Source organism: Bufo gargarizans, chromosome 2 (genome assembly GCF_014858855.1).
Source record: "Bufo gargarizans isolate SCDJY-AF-19 chromosome 2, ASM1485885v1, whole genome shotgun sequence".
NCBI classification, from domain to species: Eukaryota; Metazoa; Chordata; class Amphibia; order Anura; family Bufonidae; genus Bufo; species Bufo gargarizans.
The window spans coordinates 638,100,472-638,126,233 of record NC_058081.1 but is presented as its reverse complement, the minus strand read 5'-3'; the positions used below and the strand labels follow the sequence as shown (position 1 = coordinate 638,126,233).

General features: G+C 46.8%; 1 protein-coding gene across 1 annotated transcript in view; it reads right to left on the bottom strand.

Annotated features, from left to right (window-relative positions):
• LOC122928872 (transformation/transcription domain associated protein) overlaps nucleotides 1-25,762 on the bottom strand; it is a 153,129-nt gene that overhangs the window by 79,340 nt on the left and 48,027 nt on the right. Inside the window, 16 exon segments of the mRNA XM_044282163.1 lie at nucleotides 2,353-2,478; nucleotides 7,785-7,998; nucleotides 10,540-10,686; nucleotides 11,816-11,926; nucleotides 12,052-12,186; nucleotides 12,296-12,451; nucleotides 14,271-14,477; nucleotides 14,585-14,851; nucleotides 14,939-15,067; nucleotides 15,370-15,568; nucleotides 15,650-15,831; nucleotides 16,045-16,215; nucleotides 16,715-16,834; nucleotides 18,081-18,200; nucleotides 24,200-24,268; nucleotides 24,749-24,919. Of these exon segments, the coding sequence (XP_044138098.1) occupies nucleotides 2,353-2,478; nucleotides 7,785-7,998; nucleotides 10,540-10,686; nucleotides 11,816-11,926; nucleotides 12,052-12,186; nucleotides 12,296-12,451; nucleotides 14,271-14,477; nucleotides 14,585-14,851; nucleotides 14,939-15,067; nucleotides 15,370-15,568; nucleotides 15,650-15,831; nucleotides 16,045-16,215; nucleotides 16,715-16,834; nucleotides 18,081-18,200; nucleotides 24,200-24,268; nucleotides 24,749-24,919 (2,524 nt within the window).

Genomic DNA, 25,762 nt, shown 5'->3' with positions numbered 1-25,762 from the left:
TTAGATAGAGGAGGGTCCTAGAGGTGGGATCTGAAGCTATCTGACATTGATGGCATGTCCTAGCGATATCAATGATGAGAATACCCCTTTAAGGAGGACCAGTGCCCACCCCCATCCACAAGGGCTACGTCCAAGGCGTATTCAGTCTCACTATGCTGGCCAGAACCCTATTACTATACTTATGTCGAAGGACGGATATATGGCTTGGCTATTTTTCCTTGTCATGTTCCAAGGCTTGTTAAAAAGTCAGACGTTGACTAATAGGGTGCTCCTTCCAATAGGTGGCGCTAGCAAGACCGTTCTCTTTCTCTGGGGGATACCTCTTTGCATACTCTTTTCCCAAGGAGCATTGCCACCATATGCAGCTGTCTCCTTAAGGAGAGCCAGTGCCACCCGCTGAGCTGCATCTACTGACTGAATATAAGAGATACCAAAATTGAAGAATTACAAATACAAAGAAGAATATTCGACATTTGCTAAAAGTGGACCTATAAGGGCTGAAAACTTTTGATATGTCAGAAGTTTTGATTGGTTAGAGTACGACCCCCCTCATTCAGATGACCGTAGGACGGCTGTGACCGTTTTTGCAGATCACAAGCTTCAGACTGCAAAACAAGGACACCGGCCGTGAGCACCCTCCATCGTGGTGCGGACCCTCTGACTTCAATGGGTCTGCGATCCGCAAGGTGCAGCCAAAGATAGGATATGTCCTACCTTCTGTTGCGTGGAGGCACGGACCCTGAAACACAAGGAAGCCCTAATGCGTGCTTAAAGGGGGTGTTTGGGTTCAAAGCTGAACCCGGACATACCTCCATTTTCACCCAGGCAGCCCCCCTGACTTGACCATCGGAGCAGTTCATGCTCCGATGCTCTCCTTTGCTCTGTGCTAAATCGCGCAGGTCAAAGGCATTTTCAGGAGTTCCGGTGATGAACTGCGCTCTCCATGGGGCTGCCAGGAAGCCCGGTGACATCACCGGCACGGATGGGCAGGCTTTAGTGCTGCCCTAGCCGTTTTAAAGCACGCCCATCAGAGGCGGTGACGTCGCCGAACACACTGCCGGGCCGGAGCCTCCGCCCGGCAGTGTGTTATTGTAAACAAAAGAGCCCGAAGTCAACATTAGGGGGGCTGCCTGGGGGAAAATATGGGTATGTCCAGGTTCAGCTCTCAACCCGGACAACCCCTTTAAGAGTCCGTGCCTCCACACCGCAAAAGATAGGTCATGTCCTGTCTTTGGCCGCATCTTGCAGATCGTGGACCCATTAAAGTCAATGGGTCCACACCGCGATGCACACAGCTGGTGCCTGTGTGGGGATCCGCTGTCTGCAAAATGGGCTCGCCCGTCCCACTGTCGCGTGAATGCGGCCTTAGGCGGTAATCGATTTGAGACTCAAACAGAGCAGTGTATGGATAACTTGCATGAGCTCGTATATATCTCTACCCGACCACTCCAGGGATCGGCCGAGCGGAGGCGATCACAGCCAAAAGGCGTAGCCCTAACCTGAGCATTTCAACAATCATTTGGGGTCTCAGCACCAGGACCCCACCAATCTCTTGACAGGTCAGTGACACTTGCTAAGGTCTCCTTTGCGGGGGGAGGAAATTGGCATCGCTGTTGTCTACACTCCCAGGACATTGCAGCTAAAGCGGCGAACCAAATGAAGGTAAATTTAGCGGCTGGTGCCTGCTGCGCATAAGTGGATTACACCTTCATTGACGGTACAAAGCATATTGCTTAGCTTTTGACCTTGAAGCGCTTTGCAAGCAACTGATTAAATTAAACTACAGACTTTCTAAGTGTTTCGCACAATGCGCCATGACACCTGACAAGCAGGCAATGCTTTATATAAAATTCCACCGATCACAGGGGAGGGCAGTGGGGGACAGCCAGCATTTCCATTTTGCACAGCCTAGGTTCTTTTGTGGCGTTACACCTGCTTTATTGACAGAACCAATTCGCGGCAGCCGTCAGAGAGGTATTGTTCTGGAAAACCACTGATCACCCTGTTGGAGCACCCCCCTGGGGGGAAGAGAAAGTGCATATATCTAGTCGATAAGACTATTTTATAGCACATATGACTTTTATATAAAAACGTGCGCACTAAACGCCACCACCAAATGTGTCCCTTGAAATAAGTGTAAATGTGTGTTTATGCATCACTCCTACGGGGAAAGGGATGAACTTCTCTTAATAACCACTCCGAAAGCCATCAGTCTCAGAAATGAATATTTACAGCGCGGCATTCTGGGAAACGGGATGCATCACGCTGTGGCATAATTGACCGGAGTCCGTGGGTGCATCTTCAGAGACGTATTCCTACAGGCAGGAAGGCGGCGGGGGGTCCAGCACTTACCGAAGAGCTGAGACGGGTTCGCGTTGGTAGCTTTCTCATAATTCGTAAGACCTTCGTAAATGACTTTGCCCACAGCTGCGTATAAGCACTCCAGCTCCTCGTACTTGGAGGCAACACTCGAGGTGCCTAGGACAGAATGCACAGATTTAGTATCACGATAAAGCTACGGTTTGTACTACGGGCATCATCTGGAATCAAGGACTTGGAATACGTTCCACCACTAGGAGAAAAGACTGTGTAGGAAGAGGTACCTGATCCACAAGCTGGAGACAAGAATCAGTAACAACACCCAAACGATGGCTGCAGCTGACACCCCCGGGTGAAAGGGGTTACAGTGATAATGAAAACTTGGTGCAAATCAAGATTTGTGTAAATTGTTATCCCCAGCTGCATCCAGCTCCGACACTGCTCTTTGCCAGGTTTTGTTTAAATCGAGGTGATGTAGCTGTATACCCCACATGACCACTGCAGCCAATCACTGGCCTCAGTTGTCTCATGCTGTTTACTAATACTGCAGGTGAGGCACCGAGGCTCAACCTGTTATGGAGAAGGGGCAGCACAATTGTCACCGTTATGGTGGGACACTGCAACTATTACTGTTATGGTGGGACACTGCAACTATTACTGTTATGGTGGGGCACTGCAACTATTACTGTTATGGTGGGGCACTGCAACTATTACTGTTATGGTGGGGCACTGCAACTATTACTGTTCTGGTCGGGCACTGCAATTGCCATTGTCATGGAGGGGCATTTAACTGTCACTGTCACGGGGGGCACTGCAACTGTCATTCTTATGTAGAAGCACTGTCATGGGGGGGCAATGCAACTGTCACTCCTATGGCAAGGCACCGCAACTGTCACTTATAGATATGCAATGCCACTGTTATGGGGCTTCAATGCAACGATCACAGTTATGGTAGAGCACTGCAATTGTCACTCTTATGTATGGGCACCATCACTGTCATAGGGGCACTGTCATGGGATTAGTCTTAAAGGGGTTCTGCAGTTTGTTTAAACTCATGATCTACAGGTCCTTCTAAAAAAAATTAGTATATTGTGATAAAGTTCATTATTTTCTGTAATGTACTGATAAACATTAGACTTTCATATATTTTAGATTCATTACACACAACTGAAGTAGTTCAAGCCTTTTATTGTTTTAATATTGATGATTTTGGCATACAGCTCATGAAAACCCAAAATTCCTATCTCAAAAAATTAGCATATCATGAAAAGGTTCTCTAAACGAGCTATTAACCTAATCATCTGAATCAGCTAATTAACTCTAAACACCTGCAAAAGATTCCTGAGGCTTATAAAAACTCCCAGCCTGGTTCATTACTCAAAACCGCAATCATGGGTAAGACTGCCGACCTGACTGCTGTCCAGAAGGCCATCATTGACACCCTCAAGCAAGAGGGTAAGACACAGAAAGAAATTTCTGAACGAATAGGCTGTTCCCAGAGTGCTGTATCAACGGCACCTCAGTGGAAAGTCTGTGGGAAGGAAAAAGTGTGGCAGAAAACGCTGCACAACGAGAAGAGGTGACCGGACCCTGAGGAAGATTGTGGAGAAGGACCGATTCCAGACCTTGGGGGACCTGCAGAAGCAGTGGACTGAGTCTGGAGTAGAAATATCCAGAGCCCCCGTGTACAGGCGTGTGCAGGAAATGGGCTACAGGTGCCGCATTCCCCAGAAACAGCGGCAGAAGCGCCTGACCTGGGCTACAGAGAAGCAGAACTGGACTGTTGCATGTCATTCGGAAATCAAGGTGCCAGAGTCTGGAGGAAGACTGGGGAGAGGGAAATGCCAAAATGCCTGAAGTCCAGTGTCAAGTACCCACAGTCAGTGATGGTCTGGGGTGCCATGTCAGCTGCTGGTGTTGGTCCACTGTGTTTTATCAAGGGCAGGGTCAATGCAGCTAGCCATCAGGAGATTTTGGAGCACTTCATGCTTCCATCTGCTGAAAAGCTTTATGGAGATGAAGATTTCATTTTTCAGCACGACCTGGCACCTGCTCACAGTGCCAACACCACTGGTAAATGGTTTACTGACCATGGTATTACTGGGCTCAATTGGCCTGCCAACTCTCCTGACCTGAACCCCATAGAGAATCTGTGGGATATTGGGAAGAGAAAGTTGAGAGACGCAAGACCCAACACTCTGGATGAGCTTAAGGCTCCATTCACACGTCCGCAAAATGGGTCCGCATCCTTTCCGCAATTTTGCGGAAAGGGTGCGGACCCATTCATTCTCTATGGGGACGGAATGTGCTGTCCGCATCCACATTTGCGGATCCGCACTTCCGCATCCGTGCTTCCGTTTCCGCAAAAAAATAGAACATGTCCTATTCTTGTCCGCAATTGCGGACAAGAACAGGCATATTCTATTATGTCGGCAATGTGCGGTCCGCAAAATGCGGAAAGCACATTGCCGCTTTCCGTGTTTTGCGGATCCGTGTCTCCGTGTATCCGCAAAACACATTGCGGACGTGTGAATACAGCCTAAGGCCGCTATCGAAGCATCCTGGGCCTCCATAACACCTCAGCAGTGCCACAGGCTGATTGCCTCCATGCCACGCCGCATTGAAGCAGTCATTTCTGCAATAGGATTCCCGACCAAGTATTGAGTGCATAACTGAACATAATTATTTGAAGGTTGACTTTTTTTGTATTAAAAACACTTTTCTTTTATTGGTCGGATGAAATATGCTAATTCTTTGAGATAGGAAATTTGGGTTTTCATGAGCTGTATGCCAAAATCATCAATATTAAAACAATAAAAGGCTTGAACTACTTCAGTTGGTGTGTAATGAATCTAAAATATATGAAAGTCTAATGTTTATCAGTACATTACAGAAAATAATGAACTTTATCACAATATGCTAATTTTTTTAGAAGGACCTGTATGCTCTGGATAGATCATCAGCACTTGATCAGTGCCAGTGCTTACCCCCGGGACCCCTGCCGATCAGCTGTTTGAGAAGGCCGCAGCGCTCCAGCAGCGCCGCGGCCTTCTCAAACAGCTGATTGCCGTGGGTCGGAACCCCGGCGATTAGATGCTGATGATCTATCCAGAGGATAGATCCTCAGTTTAAACAAACTGCAGAACCCCTTTACGGAGGGGTAATGCCGCCATCACTGTAATGGGAGGCACTGCTGTTATCTTTGTTATGGTGCACACCGCCCTCACGTGTGTTTCTGTCAGTCTACCCCAGGTCTTAATTCTGCCTGAAAGCGATGTCGTCCTGTGCAGTCATCAGGTAAGTGGCCACCTTTGAGCGCCCCAAAATACAGCCAGCTGATCACAATGTCTTCACATCCAAACCTGAAGAAGAAGATGAAAAAGGCCCCAGGAAAAAATTCTGAGGACCGTGATGCACCACTACAAGGACGGTTTCCAGCGGTCACTTTATTTCTGTGACGTCAGGACCTAAGTACTACACTGGGGAATCTATTAACCCGTCCCAGTGGGAAGCGTCACTGGTAAATATCCTAAAGCCAAAAATGAAAAATGGTGTTTTATCAAGGAGATGTAATAAAGTATAATGTAGATTTACAGTGACCGGGTGCACGCTTTACAATCTATCAAACGCTCATGTAAAGTGTGTGGGGTCAACAATGTACGACAAATAAGTATTTCATTATATAGAAAAAGACTGGAAAAGCTCCTGTGAGCACGACGCGGGGAATCACTGCCGAGAAGGATTATACACAAAGTGAGGAGCACAATGGGTCCTTTCTGAAAGGGGCACTTGTCCTCAACCGCCGGTATTGGATCCAATTCAGAATGGACAATGAGGGACTGTCTGAGCTGTAAGTCACTGCCGTGAATTAGCCGGCCTTCTAAATGACGGTTTTCAAGGCCCAACCGGATAAACCAGAGACCAGGCCGTATAAAAAAAGTGCAGGCTGTGACCTGATACAATACAGCTCATTGTGAAACCAAGTACCTTCATCAAGCCTGGTGACCTACCTGCTTTTCTGGAGTAGAGGGGGTGGTGGGGGGGGGGACTTAATATGCTTGGGGAGGGTCATTCTCACATTTAGGAAAAAATCAAATAAAAAAAACATACTAACACTAAAAGCCCCCCAATTCAATACAGCTGAGACCAACCGCTCATGAAATCTGTATGGGGAGATCCCGACAGATGATGCATTTTTGCATGCTCCTTTTGTTCCTCCTTAGAGCTAAGCCGCAGAGGCGTCGTCTAGCAGAGGCTTTCTCCTCTCTTCTGAAAACACATGCATGCTCAGCTGAATCAATTGTGTATATGCGGCGGATTCAGAGGCTTCCAGCCTAATGATCATTTGTCTATTGGCACCTTTAGAAATTCATCGATACACCAGGCACAAGGTCTTGTAATTTAATCCACATGCAAATCAGCCGTTAAGTGCACTGAGGGCGGTCCCAAGCCGCTCTGTGCACTCTTGCTCCTCCTGATTCCTCTGCCAGCCTCGTCCTCTCCATCTTGATTGACAGGACCAGGCAAGATGAAGGTTTAACAGTGAATTTCCAAGGTGATAGACTCTGAAGGGATCCTCCGCTTCCAGCAGGGATAGCTATACATCCTAGACCGATATAACCATGGTAAAGACCACTCTCTTCACTACGCAACTGCAAACTTCCAGCATAAGACTTACCCAAAAAAGACCCAGTGAGGTCAGACAAAGGGATCATGGCCAGAAGAAACAGAGTTTAAAGGGAACCTGTCACCAGGATTTTGTGTATAGAGCTGAGGACATGGGTTGCTAGATGGTCGCTAGCACATCCGCAATATCCAGTCCCTATAGCTCTGTGTGCTTTTATTGTGGGAAAAAAAATGATTTGATACATATGCAAATTAACCTGAGATGAGTCCTGTCCCTGACTCATCTCACATACAGGATTCATCTCAGGTTAATTTGCATATGTATCCAATCGGTTTTTTAAAGCAATAAAAGCACACAGAGCTATGGGGACTGGGTATTGTGGTTGTGCTAGTGGCCATCTAGCAACCCATGTCCTCAGCTCTATACACAAAATCCTGGTGACAGGTTCCCTTTAAGTGGCCATTCACATACAAACTGCAGCCAAACCAGCTGAATTTGGCAAGACCATCCAACCACTGAATGTATATGGGGGTGCCCCAACTCTCCAGTGACGGCAGATGTAGAGGAAAGAAAGATCGGGCAGCTGGATTTCAACATGCCCGAACCTTCTGCTCCCAAGAGATAAGCCACCGCCAGAGGAGTCTAGCAGCAGTTTATTCTTCTCCCTAATGAGAATACGTGCATCCCAGGCTGGGCTGAGCCGAGTGTTCATGTGAACATAATGGGTCGGTAGTAATGGCTGTCAGCTGAAGGATGGCTATCCAAGGTGTATTGCCACTTTTAGTACTCCGCTTCTGAATACGTCAATGTCCTAAACACCCTTTTGTATAAAACTTACTGGGCTCCGTGGGGAAGAGGCTCATCAGTCGGGAAAGCAGAGTATGGACGGCTCGTAGGACTTTGGTGTTTCCGCAGGTCATGCAGGCGGAGATACCCCGCTGGAGAGGTTTAAAGCTGCTGAGAACAGCCGTGTTCTGGAGCACGGTGAGGAGGAAACTCAGAACCTCCAGACCAGTACAGATGTTGGCAAAATTGGCTTGTGCGGGCTGCTCCTGTAAGGGGGCAAACATGAGAAAATATTTACAATCATAGAAAAGTACAGGGATATACAACGCCGTATAGTATGTAGCTTCACAGCAGGTTGGACTGCTGCAGGTTGCTGGTCCCTGCATCCCTCTCTCTATTCAGACCAGGCCCTGCATGTGTATGGGAAGGGGGGGAAATCGGGGAGAAATGGCTGCCGACAGCTAATGGATGTGTATGGCTCTGTTCACATTTACAATAGGTCCTTTTCATCAGAGCTGCTTTTTCTTGTCTGCAGAGCTATTTTGGCATCAAGAGTTAAAAAAATAAATCCACATTACAGGTGAAAATGGATTCTGAAAAACCCTCGTTGATCTGCTATGAAGGCGGCCATGCCGCTAATGTGAATACAGCCTGGGAATAGCTTAGCATAATTTTTAACAGTCATTAGGGGAATTTTTTTTTAAGTTGTTGTCGATAAAATAGTGCTTTGCCGTTAAAAGGGGTTCTCCAACCTCTATAATCCCCTCGAAATGCCCGGGCACATCATAAAGGTTATACTTACCCCACTCTCCGGCACCCACGTCTCCCCTGACGCCGGCATCACCACCGCTAGATCTCCCTAGCATCACCTGTGATGCTAGGGAGGCTCGTTCTTGTCGCGGCCTGCTATTGGCTGCACCCTCCTGTCGCCGCGTGACTGGGAGATGCAGAGGCGGCCATGCGGGCATCAGGTGCGACGTGGGTTCCGGGGAGCGAGGCAAGTATAACTTGTATGTGGTGCCCGGGCATTTTGGGGGGGCATTATAGGGGTTGGATTACCCCTTTAATGTCCCTCAAAGCAGAAGTAAAATGACTGCAGCCCATGGGGGGGAAAAAATAAAAACTTGCACAGCCCCCTATGAAAAGAGGGCAAGTAAACAGAATGGAGCTAAAGCAACCGGCACATGCTTTTCAAAAGGGGGCCTAAGGGACTTTTTGGAGCCTATGGAGCCACACTTGTCAGTCTTATGTCAGATGCCATTTTCTAAGTGCTAAACGTTGCCAACGGGCTGAAAGTGCCGGTACGGGCTCCTCTGCGTAGATGGAGATGTCAAAATGTCATCTTTATAGAGGAATCCGCTCCTTCCCTGGGATGGCCCGCTGTGATAAAAGCTCATCGCCTGTTTTTCAGGCTTCGGGAACTGATTTGTGGCTATTAATGTATCACAGCTTAATTAATCAGCATCACACGAGCGGCCGCTCAGCATTGCGAAACACAGGCAAATTGTATCTGCAAGCAGGTTTGCCGAACACCGCAATTAGGACATACAACGATGTCCCCCTAAAAATGACAAGACTACATGAAATCCTCTCAGCCGATCCCTTGTTCAGCACATTTCCCCGTTAATAAGTTGCACTCACCAGCTGAATCGGACTTGGGATTTCAGCGGCTAATTATTGGCGAGCTTGTTATGTATAAGAATCAATGGATGAGCAAACAAAATAACCAAGAATACGAGGCCGCGTTATCACTGAAGAGGTTTCAAAATTACCTTTTTTTGGGGGACTATAAGATGTCATTTTAGCATAAAAAAAAAAATCTCTCTGCATTTAAAGACTGGAGTCTGAAAAGCCTAATGCCAGCAGACCCCCAACGACTGCTTCCAAAACTACTGAGCAGAGCGCGGTGTGGTATTATTCCCTCTAAACTAGACCACCTGGGAGTACAATATTAAAGGGCGGACCCATTTTTATATTTACAGGCTGGCTGCAAGGGTTAAAAAAATAAAAAAATAATATAATATAATATAATATAATATAATATATATATATATATATATAATATTTTATATTACACAAAAACTCCCCTTTTACTGACGCCTCAGTTCCAGCGGTGAGCTCCCTTCCTTTCAAACTTCTGGTCCCTTCTTGACCAGAAGTGTGACATGTCCATCTAGACACGTTGCTGTTGCTAGCCAATCAATGGCCTCAACTGTGACGAGTGCAGGTCCAGCTTTTGACTGCTGTCACCATAGATTGGTGGCCAGCAGCAGTGGCATGCATGTAGTCAGCATGTCACACTTCCGGTCCAGTAAGGGCTGGAAGGGAGCTGGGCTATTCTAGGCCACCAAGGTAGAGGTAATACCTTAGACCAGTGATTCCCAACCAGTGTGCCTCCAGCTGTTGCAAAACTACAACTCCCAGTATGCCTTGACAGCCTTTGGCTGTGCGGGCATGCTGGGAGTTGTCGTTTTGCAACAGCTGGAGGCACACTGGTTGGGAAACACTGCCTTAGAGCACCAGAGATCACAAAGGTGGCATTATCTTAAACCACTCATTGCCCAATTGATGGCAAGCCCCAATCTGGAGCTAGAACAAAAAGGCAGAAGTGCCTGGTTGACCAATGTGGCCCTCCAGCGACCGTCAAAAGTCTTAGGTGTACGGGTAATAATATATAGCTTGGAAAGCGCCCCCCAAGAAAAGGCAGAAGAAGCAGACCCCAAAATGCTGCTGAGGGACACAGATGCTCCTCTGAGAATGGGTATCTATTTCTGGAACCATGTAAACAAGTCGCAGAGCAAACTTACCACAGTCATTAGCAGCTTATCGAACCACTGCAGCTTCAGCTCAGATTTAGGCCACATGTCAGCACGAAGAGCCGTCTTCAGAAGGTTGACACAACGTCGAGATAGCAGCTCTCCAGGAGATCCAGCTGTGTTGGAGTTGTCATTTACCTGGGAACCAAGAGGCATCACAGATGAGAAACATTCTCCATCTTATGGATAAGGTAAAGGAAGCAACTTGGCATAATATCAGCTTTACCCACTTTACCAATCCCCCAGCACTGCTGCTGCTGACACTTCACAGGTTCCTGACCGGCTCTGAGCTCATAGAAAATGGCAGGAGATGCCCACTCAGCTAATCACTGGCCGCAGCAATGACCCGATTAGTCAGTGAATGGCGGGCGTCTCCTGACATTTCTTGTGTGTCAAGAAGGACCAAGAAACAGATCAACAGTGCCACTCGACTATCCATGGGCTGCACGGTGGCTTAGTGGTTAGCAGTCGTGCCTTACAGCACTGGGATACTTTAAATCTGCATGGAGTTTGTATGGGTTTCCTCCCACACTCCAAAAACATACTGATCGGGAACTTAGATTGTGAGCACCACATGGAACAGCGATGATAATGTCTGTAATGTGCTGCAGAATACGTCAGAGTTATATAAGCGAGTAAAATAAATTAAAAAAACAAAAATCCACTAGAATGCAGCTTTACAGTGGGAGGCTGGGGCGCGCTGATACAGAACTGAGTCAGCGCAGCAGTTCCTTCATTATCACGATCTGTAGGGGTCCCACAGGTCAGACCACCAGCATAATGTGACACCATATTCTAGCCACATCATGAGAATATCCTTCTAGGATGGACACACAGTGATTAGGCTGTATTGAAGCACCCTTCTAAGTCCCCCTGAGGATTGGAGGTGGTCCCATGGGTGTCCCGCCAATAGATTCTAAGAATATATATCATTACCCAACACAACCATAATGGAGACCACGAGAAGAAGACCCAACCATGATGAAAGGTCATAAGAAAACCCTGTGTATGTATTATTGCCATGGAGCATGCTACTCATATGGATGCACCTACATTTGGAGGGGGGGTAAGCCCTGGTGGTCTCCATCATGATCATGAACCAAATGCTTGCATTTTAGACTGGACTCAATTGTAAGATACTGGATGTGAAATAAGGAGTAAGGACATATGTGAAACTAGGAAGATACCAGACATACGACATGTGACAACGGATATTTCCACGAGTGAGCATTAAACATTTTGCTGTATGAATTGATACCACTAGTACCTGGCAAGCTATCCGAATCAGGAAATTCACCACAGTATCAGTATGCTGCTTTTCAATAGGCTTTGTAACAACAGCGTCGGCCCCCGGGAGCGTCTGGCTACGACCGAAAACCTGCAATGAAAAAGATCAAGTCCTGAGTCTCTGGGCTCTGAACATGGGGAGAGAGCCAGGTGAATCCAACTGGAGATGGACGGCTATACAGGAAAGAAATGAAAATCGGTGGTCAGCCGCCTTACCGTGCTAATTCCCCCTGTGGCCGTCCTGAAACGCTTCACCTCCTGGCTGGCATCCACCGTCATACTCCTCTTCACTCCTCCTGCACTGGAGCTGCCAGCATCACTGCTGCCATTTGCATCCATGTCAGAATCGGGCTAAGGGAAGCGGCCAAGCAAGATTAAATGATTAATTACATCATCCACCCCAAACAAACAAAAAAAAAAGAGAACCCTCCGGCATCAGATCATGGAGGCATCGTTTTACCTGGTCTTTTATTCTCTGCAATTCCCACTTGATGACCACCTCCGCCAGGTCGACAGCCAATTTTCTCTGTTCAATAGTAACACTTGGAGTGAAGCCCAGTCGCTGCATGGCGCTAACCATGTGCTGCACCAGGTTATGCCGCACTGGATAGTAAACCTAAAGATATACACAAAAAAAAAAAAAAAAAAAGATTATTATTATTAAGGCTACACATACTTTTTCACATGGTATGCCGGCTATGACTCCGGGACTCCCGGGCTGTCTTCACATCACGTGGGTCAATGTCAATGCTGACACCAGTCATTGGTGGCTGCAGCAGTGAATGTGACCCATGAAGGGAGTTGATAGATGGGGACTGGAAGTCCAGTGAAGACAGACTGGAAGCTGGAACACAGCAACAGGGAGCATGTAAGTATAGCTTTCTTCACAGGCATTATTAACTCTTTGATTACCTTCTCATTAAACATAGGACAGAACAAGTAATCCAAATTAAGGCCTCATGCACAAGACTATTATCGGTCCGCATCCGTGCTGCAACCTAAAGAATATGTCCTATTCTTGTCCATTATGCAGACAGGAATAGGCATTTCTACAAAGGGGCCCAAGAAAAGTGCGGGTTGCACATGGACTATAAATCAGACGTCAGCAATATATACACAAGCAAAGCAAGCAAAATATATATATTGACTCATTTCCCTAGTTCTGTTCTGGCCCCTTTGTTGACATGCAGTTGCAGAGCTGTGGAGGCGCATAACAACAATCTCTGAGGTTTTCCTCATGAATATTTGTGGGTGTCAAAAAAAGACTTCCTGTTCCCATCCCCCTGCTCTGCCAAGGGAGTGCATAAAATTGCTGCTCTGTCTGCAGTCTGACTGCTGGGATACTCATGTCCCAGCTGTACAGTACAACGACACTGCTGATACACAGGATCTTCCCCCTACCTCTCTTCTTGTGCAATGCTCTGCAGACACTTCTTCACAGCCAGCAGCAGAATACAGAGGAGAGAACTTCTCTGGTTTTTGTCAGCTCTATGTTTGCAAGGTGAGGAGGAAGGGAAGATCGTGTGCACAGCATTTATCTTCTCAGTGCCTGGAGAAGAGGAAACCCTGCAGCGGCTCAGCATATGAGGCAGAGCCTCCTGCCCTGAGTCTGTGCTGCTGATGGTAGAAGGGGTTAAACTGTGCTGAATAATCCAGTGAGAGGGGAGACACAGGGCAGACAGCTCAGCCAGCAGATTGGCAGTGCAGGGGGCGTGGCCAGAAGATCGGGCAGTGCAGGGGGCGTGACCAGCAGATCAGGCAGTGCAGGGGGTGTGGCTTGTCACTCTAACTAGTGCACAGACACAGACCTGGTTCCTCTTGCAGCACAGAACGTCATCATTGCATGGAAAGAAGCGGACATGACAGGTCAAGTGATGCTCAGCTAACTAGGAGAACGGGGGCCACTGGAGATGAAGTGAATTGAAAAGAACAAAAAAAATAACTTGGATAATGCCTTTAACTTGGGGGCACTTTTGTATAATTTATTTGCACAGCTTTTGGAGGCCATGAATTAGGCACATAGTCGATTATGGTGCTAAACCAGAGACTGCGACACCCAACCTTTGCAGCAAGCCAGCATATAATCACTCCTTACCAACAACTGGCAGGCACCTCACCAATGAGGCTGGCCTAACAGTGTGAGAAGCACCAAATTAGAAAGGTTCTTGGCTTAGAAACATGGAGAAACATGATCTTTTCTTCAAATCTGTTAAACTGAAGTTATGTGATGAAGGACTATACGATTGTATCGACAAGCTCTAGGAACACCCATGGGGATTTTGATTGTGACATTTGTATTGTAGTGTATCTAAAGTCTCATGAAATACATTTCGGAACTGCAGATGTCTTACAGGAGCCTAGGTTCCTCAAACCCATAGGTGCTAATTTTACACCATAAGTGATAAGCCGTCTCATTGCATTAACACGCAACAAACCTTGAAATGCTGTACTATTAAATGCAGGATATGGACGAGCTGTGGGACAGTGTGTCCTTCCTCTACAATTATTTTCCGAGTCCAGTGGGTCAGCATCTGGTGGCCATCTTCCATCCGTGCAGGCACCGCTGGTGTGAGGATAGCCATTGCTTGACGGACAATGGCTCGAGCTTCCATTGCATGTGCTTTCAAGAGGCTGTGGAAGACCTAGCAAACAAGAAGCAAACTATGACATTTCATCACCACCTCCACTGTGGCCATGGAATTTTCGAGACAGACCATATAAAATGTCAAAATCTGGAAAGGTTCCTCACCTGTAAAACAATCTTCTTGTGTATGGCAAACTTTGAGATGATGTGAGCCAGGAGCAGATGTCCGCTGTACTTGCAGGCGGGGTCCACACAAGCTTTGGACAGCAGGCACGGCCAGGCAAACGTCATGAGACGTCTCAGCTTGCTGTTGCGGTTTTTGTTGTTGTCGTGGATGTGATGGGGAGCGTGCTCTACCAGGAGTGTCGCAAATTGCAAAAGGTAAATCCTGAGCGAGTCCAGCATGTCAGTCTGTTTTTCAGGGTCTAACACCTGTAAAGAGACGGCGAATAGATGTCACTCAAGTGCTGGTTGAGTTTGAGGAAGACCCCATGAACTAGAATCAGTAGACAAGACTACCTTGGTAATAAATACACTGGTGATGCTTTCTTGATTGTCTCCTTCAGGGTTTGGTGGTCCCAGGAGCTGCTCCCCTTCATTTTTATCAAAGCTGTATAAAAATGCTGGGTTCAGAATGTGCTGTAAGACCTGGATAAAAGAATGGCCAAGAGATCAGAAACACTAAAAACCTCAACCATCGCGACACCGAAGAAAGGGTCTGCAGAACATAATGGTCCATGGAGGAGATACTGCCATAGGGAGCTATGGACACAATGCAAGTACAGAGAAGTCATATGTACAATATATATATGTATGTGAAAATGAACAATTTCTTCCTCTACACCCCCTTAACCCAACTGGGGGAACAATGAAGATGGTGAGCTATAGGTAGTATGGCTGGAATTGGATGGGGGGGGGGGGGGGGGTTCTGCTATGGTTATAACAATCACCTTAGCCTTAAGTTCATCTCCAAAGTTAGAATCGCTGAATTCGACAAATCTAAAAAACAGTGCTCTCTTCTGGGCAATACTATAGGTCTTTGGAATCTCTTCTTCCATGTACTCCTTCAGGAAAGTCATGTTACACAGGAAGCGGCCGGTAAAAGCGCGAAGAAGCTGGAAGAGTAATTCGATATCCCCGAAATTGCGCCTAAAGAAATCAAAGAGGGAATAACATCAGAGCAGTGAGAATGGCTCGTGAGGTCACCTCCTTCCATATTACGGTACTCACTTGCAGTAGTTGAGGAGGCAGAAGGCAAGGAGCTTGGGTTCTTTCCAGTTCGTCGCCACCATATTGTCCTTCCGATGGCGTTCCTGGAAGGCATCGCTGACCCACACGCGCCTCAAGTGGCTTACCAGGGAATGCTGATTGGCCAGCCAGTTCTCATCGTTCTTCACTATGATGCTGATTATCTAGAAGTGACTAAGGACGAGAAAGATTCATGCCGATAGGAATGCAACGGGAAAGCACAACCTGTACAAAACGACGTAGGACTGAAATACATGTTCACGGTCTACTAGAAACCTGACAGATCACAACCTTCAGGGAGGCACTGTAGGAGCGATCTGCAGTTGTACAGAACCAATGTCTTCTATCCGCTCCGCTCCGCCACTGTTTTATCTTACCTTGATGGCCTGAAACTGCAGATCAAGCCGCATTGTGCTGGTACTGGTGCTGGGGGAGCCCGGCCGCACAGTGGTTTGCGTGACTCCGGGCAGCAGGAGTGTAATGAAGCGGTTTGGGTTAGCAGCCAGGACGTCTCGCAAAGGTTTCGCATCCTTGTGTTTTAAAAAGCTCTAAAGATTAAAAAATACAATATAAATCAGTACAAAACCATCTCAACCAAGTTTAATCTAAAAAGGAAAAAAAATAAATAAAAAAAATAAAAAATCAGTTGTGAACCTCGAACTACATGTATCATCAGTTTAAGGGTCCATTCACACGTCCGTAGTGTATTGCGGATCTGCAATACACCCAGCCGGCACCCCCATAGAAATGCCTATTCTTGTCCGCAATTGCGGATAAGAATAGAACATGTTCTATTTTTTTTTCCGGAGCCGCGGACCGGACGATCGGGGTCGTACCAAAGTCAACACTGCCATGTCACAGGCTTAGCATTAAAGAGGTCGTCCAGAATGTCAATACCGATGGCCAGTGATCAGGATGGGTCCAAACTGAAGGCACCCCCCCCCCCCCCTCTCCAGGGGCCACAGTTGATCGGCGGGGGTGCTGGGAGTCGGACTCCCGCCAATCATCCAGTAGGAACATGTAATACATGATACCACAAAAACTTACCATGAACATTCGACTCCACTGAGGATCATTCAGCGTTGCCTCCATCATGAAAAGCTCCACGGTCTGAGATGGATGACGAGTTAAGAATTTTATCAAAGGCTCTCTGAAGGGGCTTCCAGCCTATGGATAACCAGAGAGAGACTTTTTCACATATATTCTTACTGTCTGCACCCTAAGGCCCCTTTCACACAAGTGAGTTTTCCCGCGCGGGTGGTGCAATGCGTGAAGTGAACGCATAGCAGCCGCACTGAATCCTGACTCATTTCTATGGGTCTGTGTACATGAATGTCGTTTTTCACGCATCATTCCTGCGTTGCGTGAAAATCGCAACATGTTCTATAGTCTGCGTTTTTCACGTAGCCCTGAGCCCATAGAAGTGAAGGGGGCATCAGTGAAAAACGCAATGTATCCGGATGTAATGCGTTTTGATGGTTGCTAGGAGATTATGTTTGTTTATCTTCATTGGGGTTTTTTCACGCATGTGAAAAACGCATCAAAACGCATTGCACCCACGCGGAAAAACTGAAACACTGAACACAATTGCAGACAAAACTTCTAGAAAGAGCGCCACACCTAGTCATGGGCCGCAGACCAAGCACGAGGGGTGCGGTTTCTGGAAGGCAGCCATGTTATTCTCATGTCATAAACCCCTTTCAGGTGGCTGTAAACTTCTAGGTTAAAGGGGCCAACAGAGACAAAAAATAAATAAAAATGTCCCCCATATGCCCGGGCCCCTCACACTGATTTTACTTACCTGACTCCCCACGTCGCTGCTTCTCCCCTTGCACAAATTAAAACATCTGGTGTCAGGTGGGGGGGCAGCCAGTGACGGGGACAAGCCTCCCTAGCGTCACCCGCGGTATGTACCTGTAAACGTCTGCCATTGGCTACCCCCCCCTCCCCTTCCCGACACCGGATGTTTTCATCCGCCCACGGGGAGAAGCAGCGGCGGCTATGCGGGGACCTGGAGCCACGCAGGGAGCGGGGAACCAGGTAAGTAGAATCAGTCTGAGCGGCTCGGGCATATGGGGGGCATTTTTTAGTCTCTGATAACCCCTTTACATGGTGACTTCAGTTGGGTGACAGCAAGAAGCCAATGTCACTCATTGCAACAAATGTCAGTGTGGTTTCTTTGCGGTACCCAATGTAACGCGACCGCAACATGAAAACTGCAGAATTTTTGGGTTGCTGGTCATCTGCAACGTTGCCACTTGATTGCGACCTAAAATACCTTGCAAATCTAATCTAGTGACAATTTTCAAGACTGGAAATCCACCACCAAAGTCGCCTTGCAACCCCAAGTTAGGAAATATATGTTTAATAAAAAAATTAAGTTGGGGAAAAAAAACAAAAACTGTAGCCGTACCTCTATGAGCATGGCTCGCTCCGTTTTCATCACCACCTCCAGTAAAGGCTTCACCAAGGTCTGAGGAGCAGCCGGAATCAGGTGAAAGAGATTTATAATTGCGGAACAAATCTTCATTTCCTAGAAGAACAGAAAGGGACACGGAGTCACAAGGGTAATCGCCAGGGATGTGGAGAGACCGCCGGCCGCTCTGCTCATGCAAACCCTCTCGGCTGTGGATGTTCTGTTCCGAAATCTTGCTGCTGATGCTGGGATAAGGGAATATAGATTTTTCTTCTGCCCAAAATGAGATTTTGCTAACTAGTTCTGGCGCTATGGGAGCTGGACATTACCCGAACATGACACAAATATAATGAACGGTTACTGAAGTAATGAAATTTGGGGGGGGGGGGGGTTCCAAAAAAAAACCAAAAAAACAAGGCAGAGAATTTCCCAGGTAAAAAGTAGGGCGAGTATTATAGGGTACCTATCATTTAAACAAACCTCTGACTTGTAAACATTTTTGACTGGTGGTGGTCTAGGTCTTGAGACCCCACATCAACTGCTAAAACCAAAGGGCAGAAGTCTTCAGATGACCGCTGCGCCCCTTCGTTTCCCTTCAGCTCCACTTCAGTCTATGGACTTTCTATAAATCCGTACACCGCTCACTTGGAGAACCAAAGGAACACAGTGCTCAGCTGCGGTTTCCTGCCCCCCTCAGCACCCGGACCACCACTGATCAAAACTTCTGAAAGTTTGTTAAAATGATAGGTACTCTTGCCTTCACCGTCTGACACATTGATACCTTCTTTAGCAGATGTCTCGTCAGTGTGTAGTGGAAAGCTCTTCAACTTCCTAACATACTGTGTATTTCAATGCCTTGCCATTTTCAAGATCACTGCTTGCTGACAGCAGGTTTATTCCTTTTGACAGACTGAACAGCTAGGTATCTGCACTGGCCAGACACGATAAGGTGGTTTCCAATCACTGACAACAAGCAGTGACCATGAAAACAGTACAGAAGAAGCGTGCTTAAACGTCTCAAACAAGGACTCCTAACCATACAGTTAAGCCATGCAGGAAGTGTACAGCTGTCGCCTGTACGACGGGCGCCACATACAAACATATAGATGACGGCACACAACACTTGAAAGGTACAAAAAGCACAAGACCTCGTACAGGGTACGATGCGCGGTTCTCACATCTGTCCTGAGACACCCCCGACAATGCATGACCGTCCGCACCTCCATACAGGATGGGTGTGTGAAGGGTCAATGAACTGGAGACACTCTCAGGGGGCGTATGAGGACAGGCTTGAGGACTAAGGTTTTAGGCAAAGAAAAAGATACAAGAGACCAGGACAACAACACGTTCTCGATAACTCCAATTCTCACCTCTACCCCTTCCACGGCAGGCTGGACCAAAAAAAGAGGACAGTGAGAATGAGGAGCGGGAGCACCAAGAGCGGAGGGGGGTCGGATCCGTACATATCATTTCAAGGAGTTGTGCAAGATTAGAAATGCAAGTATTGGTATGGTCACACGGATTCAGCAGTGATGTGGCCACGTCACCGCTGAAGCCATGTACTGGTTGCAGTGGAGCTTGTGACCATGCAATAACAGATGTAAACAGTCCGGGAGATAGACATGCCGGGGGCAGCGCTGAGGACCAGAGCAACGGGTGGGGCAGGTAAGTAGGACTCTTATATTTCAGAGGCAGGCTGCGGGAATTAGATTTAAAAAAGTCTTTATTCCCGGAGAACGTGTCTGGTTTAGTACCCTGGCATTAAAAGTTATAGTAACATGGTAGCCTGCAGTGTGCTTGCATTAAAGCTAGATTAAAGAGGTTGTCTCATCTCAGACAAGGGGGGCATACCTCTAGGATATCCTCCCCCCCCCCCCCCCCCCATTGTCTTATAGCTGGGACCCGCACCTATCTCCTAAATGGAGCCCCACAAAGTGGTGGCTGGAGGACTCTGGTCCGGCCACCACGAAGTGCTCTCCCCATAGAAGTGAATGGGGGCACACCGAGCATGACCGGCCACCTCTCCCATTCACTTTTATGGGCCCGACGGAAATAGCCAAGCAAGCATTTTCGGCCGCCCCCTACAAATGAGTGGAGGGTGGCTGCGCATGCGCCCTCCACCACTATCAGGGGCTCGTTTCTCTATATAGGTGCGAGTCCCAGCGGTGGGAACCACGCTTATCAGACAATGGGGGCAAATAGCGATATGCCCCATTGCCTCAGATGAGACAACCCCTTTTAATGAGATTAACTCCAAAATAAAAATAAATAAATAAATAAACTTTGTGGGGTACGGCCACAAAGAATGGAATTTCCACTGCAGGTTTAGATTTTGCCGTGGATTTCACGCTCTACATTGCAAAGGGGTAAACCACAGATGGAAAAAAAATGCAAGTGTGTTTCCGGGCCTAAGGGGATGTCTAGATTTAGAAAAACATGTCTGCTTTCGAATGTGCCAGGGCTGTGTCTGGTATTGCCGGCTCAGGTTCGAGTGAAGTGAAAGGACATGAGCTGCAATGTGTACAGGGGTGGCACTGTTTTGAAGAAAAAAAAAAATAAAAAAATTATTTTTATTTGGACAATTCCTTTAAGACTGCCTGTAAAACTTTGCCAGCTTTAACCTACACGACCAAGAGCAAACCACCTAATCTCACTCCGATATGACCCAAAGAACGCCATGTAGAACGAGGGCAAAGGAGACGGGTGCAAAGAACCCTTTAAAAATTTTAGAATGGCACAAAACATGCGCACGTGTGTACATGATATGTAAGATATGACGAAATCCCCCGTCCCCGTCCCGTCCCTGACACAATGTGGCAATAGCAGCACAATAATAATTCATGACCATTTTAACAATCCGAAGCAAAACGCCCCAATTCCATTTTTACCGATTTGGCACAGCGGTAAGGTATGCACAAATCCTCATATGCTGCTTACTTCCTATACTGATATCGCCCCCTGCTGGACGTTTTATCTAACTGCAGAGCTGAAATATTCAGTATATGACAGGGCCGTGAAGAACGGAACTCGTCACATCTGCTTGCCAGGGCTATTAGCAGTTCTGTCTAGTGCAAACCGTCTTCAACTACGGAGCCAAAATTCTCAGTATTCTCCAATGAGAGGCTATCTGGGCATGCTGGGAATTGTAGTTTTGCAACCGCCGAAGGGCAGCAGGTTGGGCATCCCTGGTCTAATTGTACTGCAGTACAGAACGTGTGCCGCCAAGCCAGTCAAATCTTGTGAAGCCTCGCAGAGTGAATGCACTCCTGTAGAAGACACAGTGAGACCAACATCTCTATAACACTACCTCAATCAACTGTATTCATCGAAAACGAACGAACCAGACAAATGAAAGAGAATCCGAATATATAAACCGTTTCAGAAAGACACCGTGGGGCAGATTTATTACCGTAAATGCACAGGGATTATGGCGTATGCATTATTTACCGTCTATGTACTAAATGGGTCGCCCAGGATTTTAATACTAATGGCCTATCCTCAGGATGGGCCAATTCATACTAGATTCACCCCTGCCGATCAGCTGTTGGGGGGAATTCACATGACTGTATTTTCGGTACACAGACACATTCATTTCTATGGGATCGAAAAAATGCAGTCAGCACACGGACGTCCGCACTGCAAATGATAGAGCGTGTCCTATTCTTGTCCATTTTATGGACCAGAATAGGCATTTTTCCATTTTCAATGGGGCCCCTGGAAAGCGCAGGATACACACAGACCCCATCCGTATTTTGCAGATACTTGATTTACGGACCACTCGTGTGAGTGCATCCCAACTTCGAAGCTCAGTCCAATGCACAACCGCAACGCTTCTCCCAATAACTTCAATGGAAATGGTGCTGCAATACCAGCTCCTTCCGCAACACGATGGACAGAGGTGTGCAGTCCTGGCACCAACACTCTTCAAACAGCTGATCGTGGGGGTGTCAGCCCCCCTCTGATCTTATATAGATTGCCTATTCTTAGAAGAGCCCATTAATATCGTGGATAACCCCTTTAAACGAGTTTTCCAAGAACTAAATAGTGGTGACCTATCCTCAAGCACAGCGCCAAATATTGCGTAGTGGCGGTGCTTGGTACTGCAGCTCAATCCCATTCACTTGAGTCAGCGGCAGGAATGCCAAGTGATCAATGGACGTTTACATCACAGGCTGGGGAAGAGGTCGAGCACTGCAGCCCTTTTATCAGTGAATAGATCAGCAGTATTTACTTCCTGGACAACCCCTTTAAGGGCAGGGCGACACTCGTCGTGGGACAGCTGTCATGGCCAGGATCGCAGGGGCATCGCAGTGTAGCTGGAATCCCATAGAAAATAATGGGGGTCGCACACATACCACAATTATGAACCCCAAATCACCAAAAATTCTACTTTGCTGGATTTTTTTAGATTAAGGGGTCGCAGTCTCGGCACATGTGACTTGCCCTGTGACAACGTTCATAGGTGTAGAAAATGGTCTAGAAGCAGCAGTGGATCCGCCTAAGTTAGGTAGAGGCCGGCGCCTTTTCATAACTGTTGCGGATCCACCGCCAGCGCAGGGGCTTATTAAGACAGACGGTCTTAATAAATATGGCCCTTAGACTAGACAGTCTAAAGACACATCAGATTCATCCAGCATCAGTCACATTTTAGACTGTCTAATCTAAGTATGCGCGGTCTAAATCAGGGATGCCCAACGGTGGCCCTTCAGCTGTTGTAAAACTACAACTCCCAGCATGCCCCGATAGCTGTTGGGCCGCAGGTTGGGCATTCCTGGTCTAAATCTTAGTGACTTTGTGTAGTCCGCTACATGATGCAGGAGACTAGGTGAACGCGGCAGATAACACCCGGCCCTGTCATTTATCAGATTCCAATGCCACAAGCCAAACACTGCTAATGACTGTCATGTCCAAAAGTCACAGAAATCAATTACACATTTTTCTCATTAGATTTTTCGCTAGACCAGGGCTCTCTGCTTGCGTGGGAAACATTAACCGTGCCTAATTGGATCAGCAATATTACAAGGTTAATTTTAGCCCGTTCGTACATGCACGGCGCTGGATCGATATGTACACATGGCACCCGATCGCACGTGCAGCGGGCGCCATGGCCGGCAGGGTCTCTGGTGTTTTATACAGCAGAGACCTGCGGCTAATTACAGTGACCGGCAATGTGGGCATCGGTAGCTGCGCTGAACACTGTAAGCCTCGCTGACGATGGTTAAAATGTTCATGCTGCAATTCTTATTTTGGCCACCAGATGGCAGGCCAGGATAAGAAATGAGCAACTTCTAGTTTAAATGTCAATTTAAAAATCCCTGATAGAACAAAATCAAAAATTAAAAAAACATTTATAGGCTCATATATGAGCTTCAAAATCAGCACAATTTAAAAAAAAATATATATATAAAAGTTTAAATCACCCCCCTCTTTCCGTATAATAAAAAAATAAATACCTAAATAATAATAATGAGTATAAACATGATCGTGAACGAAAACATCCATCCTATTAAAATATATATTTTAAAAATTCAAATAAGGCGAATGGCGTAACAGAAAAAAAGGGTCAAAATGGCCAATTTGCCATTTTTTCATTGCTTCTCTAAAAACGACAGATTGTTCCTCAAAATATGAGCCCCTAAACAGCTCAGTAGAACTAAGTATAAAAAAAGTTATGGGGGTCAGAATATGGTGATGTAAAAAAAAAATTTTTTAATCAAAGTTTACATTTATTTTTACACTATTTAGACATAAAAAACGACACTTACGGGGTATCATTGTAATCGTACTAACCCAGAGAATGAAGGGCATGGGTCAGTTTTGCCGCAAACAAAACGCTGTGGGAACAAAACCCGTAAAACGGAGGAATTGCGTTTCTTTTTCCAATTCCACCCCGTTGGTGGCATTAGAAAGTACAACCTGTCCCCCCAAAAATAAGCCCTCATATAGCTATGTGATCGGAAATATAAAAAAGTTATGGCTCATGGAAAATAATGGGAAGAAAAATGAAAACGCAAAAATGAAAAAAAAAACTCCGGTAGCCTAAGGGTTAATGCCCTCAATGGTGACGAATAAAAAGCGAAAAACTATACAAAAAAGTCAGTGTAAACTATACTTACATTCCCCTCGCTTCTTTGCCCTCCTTTGTGGGTGATGACCACGACTTCCATCCATTTGCGTAAGTGTTGCTGTGGGGACAATAGACAATTCTATAGATTAGGGGAATAGTCAAAGATCTGATTTTTGGGGCTATTCCCATCTGAGACAATGGGGGCATATCGCAAGGATATACCCCCATTGTCTGATAGGTGCGGGTCCCTCCTCTGGGACCCGCACCTACACAGAGAATGGAGCGGAGAGAGTGGTGGCTGGAGGACCATGGGTTTCCTGGGGTTCGGGCCACCGCCAAATGCTCTCCCCATACAAGTGAATGGGAGCGCACCATTAGCAGTTTTCCCCCAAATTAAACCAAAAATAAAAAATTTGATAAACAATTATTTTGTTAGTCAGACAAATAAAAAAATTAAAAAGTTAGGGTCACTAAACCACCAGGTGCACAAAATCACACAAAATTGCCTGGACATACAAGCCTCTTTTAGGCCCGGCCATGAAAGGGTTAAAGATGAAAGAGTGAATGATATAGGTGCACTGTAATATACGTGTCTTACCATCATCTGATCGCAGAACTTGTCATTGAAGGAATTGGGGAAGAGACGGGTCACGGACGTCAGGCGATTGACCACATTGAGGGTCAGGCTGCGGTAGTCTCCGAGCATCATGAGAAGGGGCCTCATGTGTGTATGGATCTGGTCTACTTCTATGGTGGCTCCCTCCAGAAACTACACAGGGGAATAAAGAATCAGCGAGTCTGGTGGATACTGTGCGAGAGGACTATTAGCACACACTTTTTGGGGCATTTATGTGTCCAGAACAGAACATTACACTGACAGAACCGCCTTAAATTAATGGCAGACTATTACGACTGGTGAACGATCACATGCCAGATTAGGGTACGTTCGCATATACAGGTCCTTCTAAAAAAAATTAGCATATTGTGATAAAGTTCATTATTTTCTGTAATGTACTGATAAACATTAGACTTTCATATATTTTAGATTCATTACACACCAACTGAAGTAGTTCAAGCCTTTTATTGTTTTAATATTGATGATTTTGGCATACAGCTTATTTCATCCGACAGCATATTTCATCCGACCAATAAAAGAAAAGTTTTTTTAATACAAAAAAAGTCAACCTTCAAATAATTATGTTCAGTTCTGCACTCAATACTTGGTCGGGAATCCTTTTGCAGAAATGATTGCTTCATAGCGGCGTGGCATGGAGGCAATCAGCCCGTGGCACTGCTGAGGTGTTATGGAGGCCCAGGATGCTTCAATGCGGCGTGGCATGGAGGCAATCAGCCTGTGGCACTGCTGAGGTGTTATGGAGGCCCAGGATGCTTCAATGCGGCGTGGCATGGAGGCAATCAGCCTGTGGCACTGCTGAGGTGTTATGGAGGCCCAGGATGCTTCAATGCGGCGTGGCATGGAGGCAATCAGCCTGTGGCACTGCTGAGGTGTTATGGAGGCCCAGGATGCTGCAATGCGGCGTGGCATGGAGGCAATCAGCCTGTGGCACTGCTGAGGTGTTATGGAGGCCCAGGATGCTTCCATAGCGGCCTT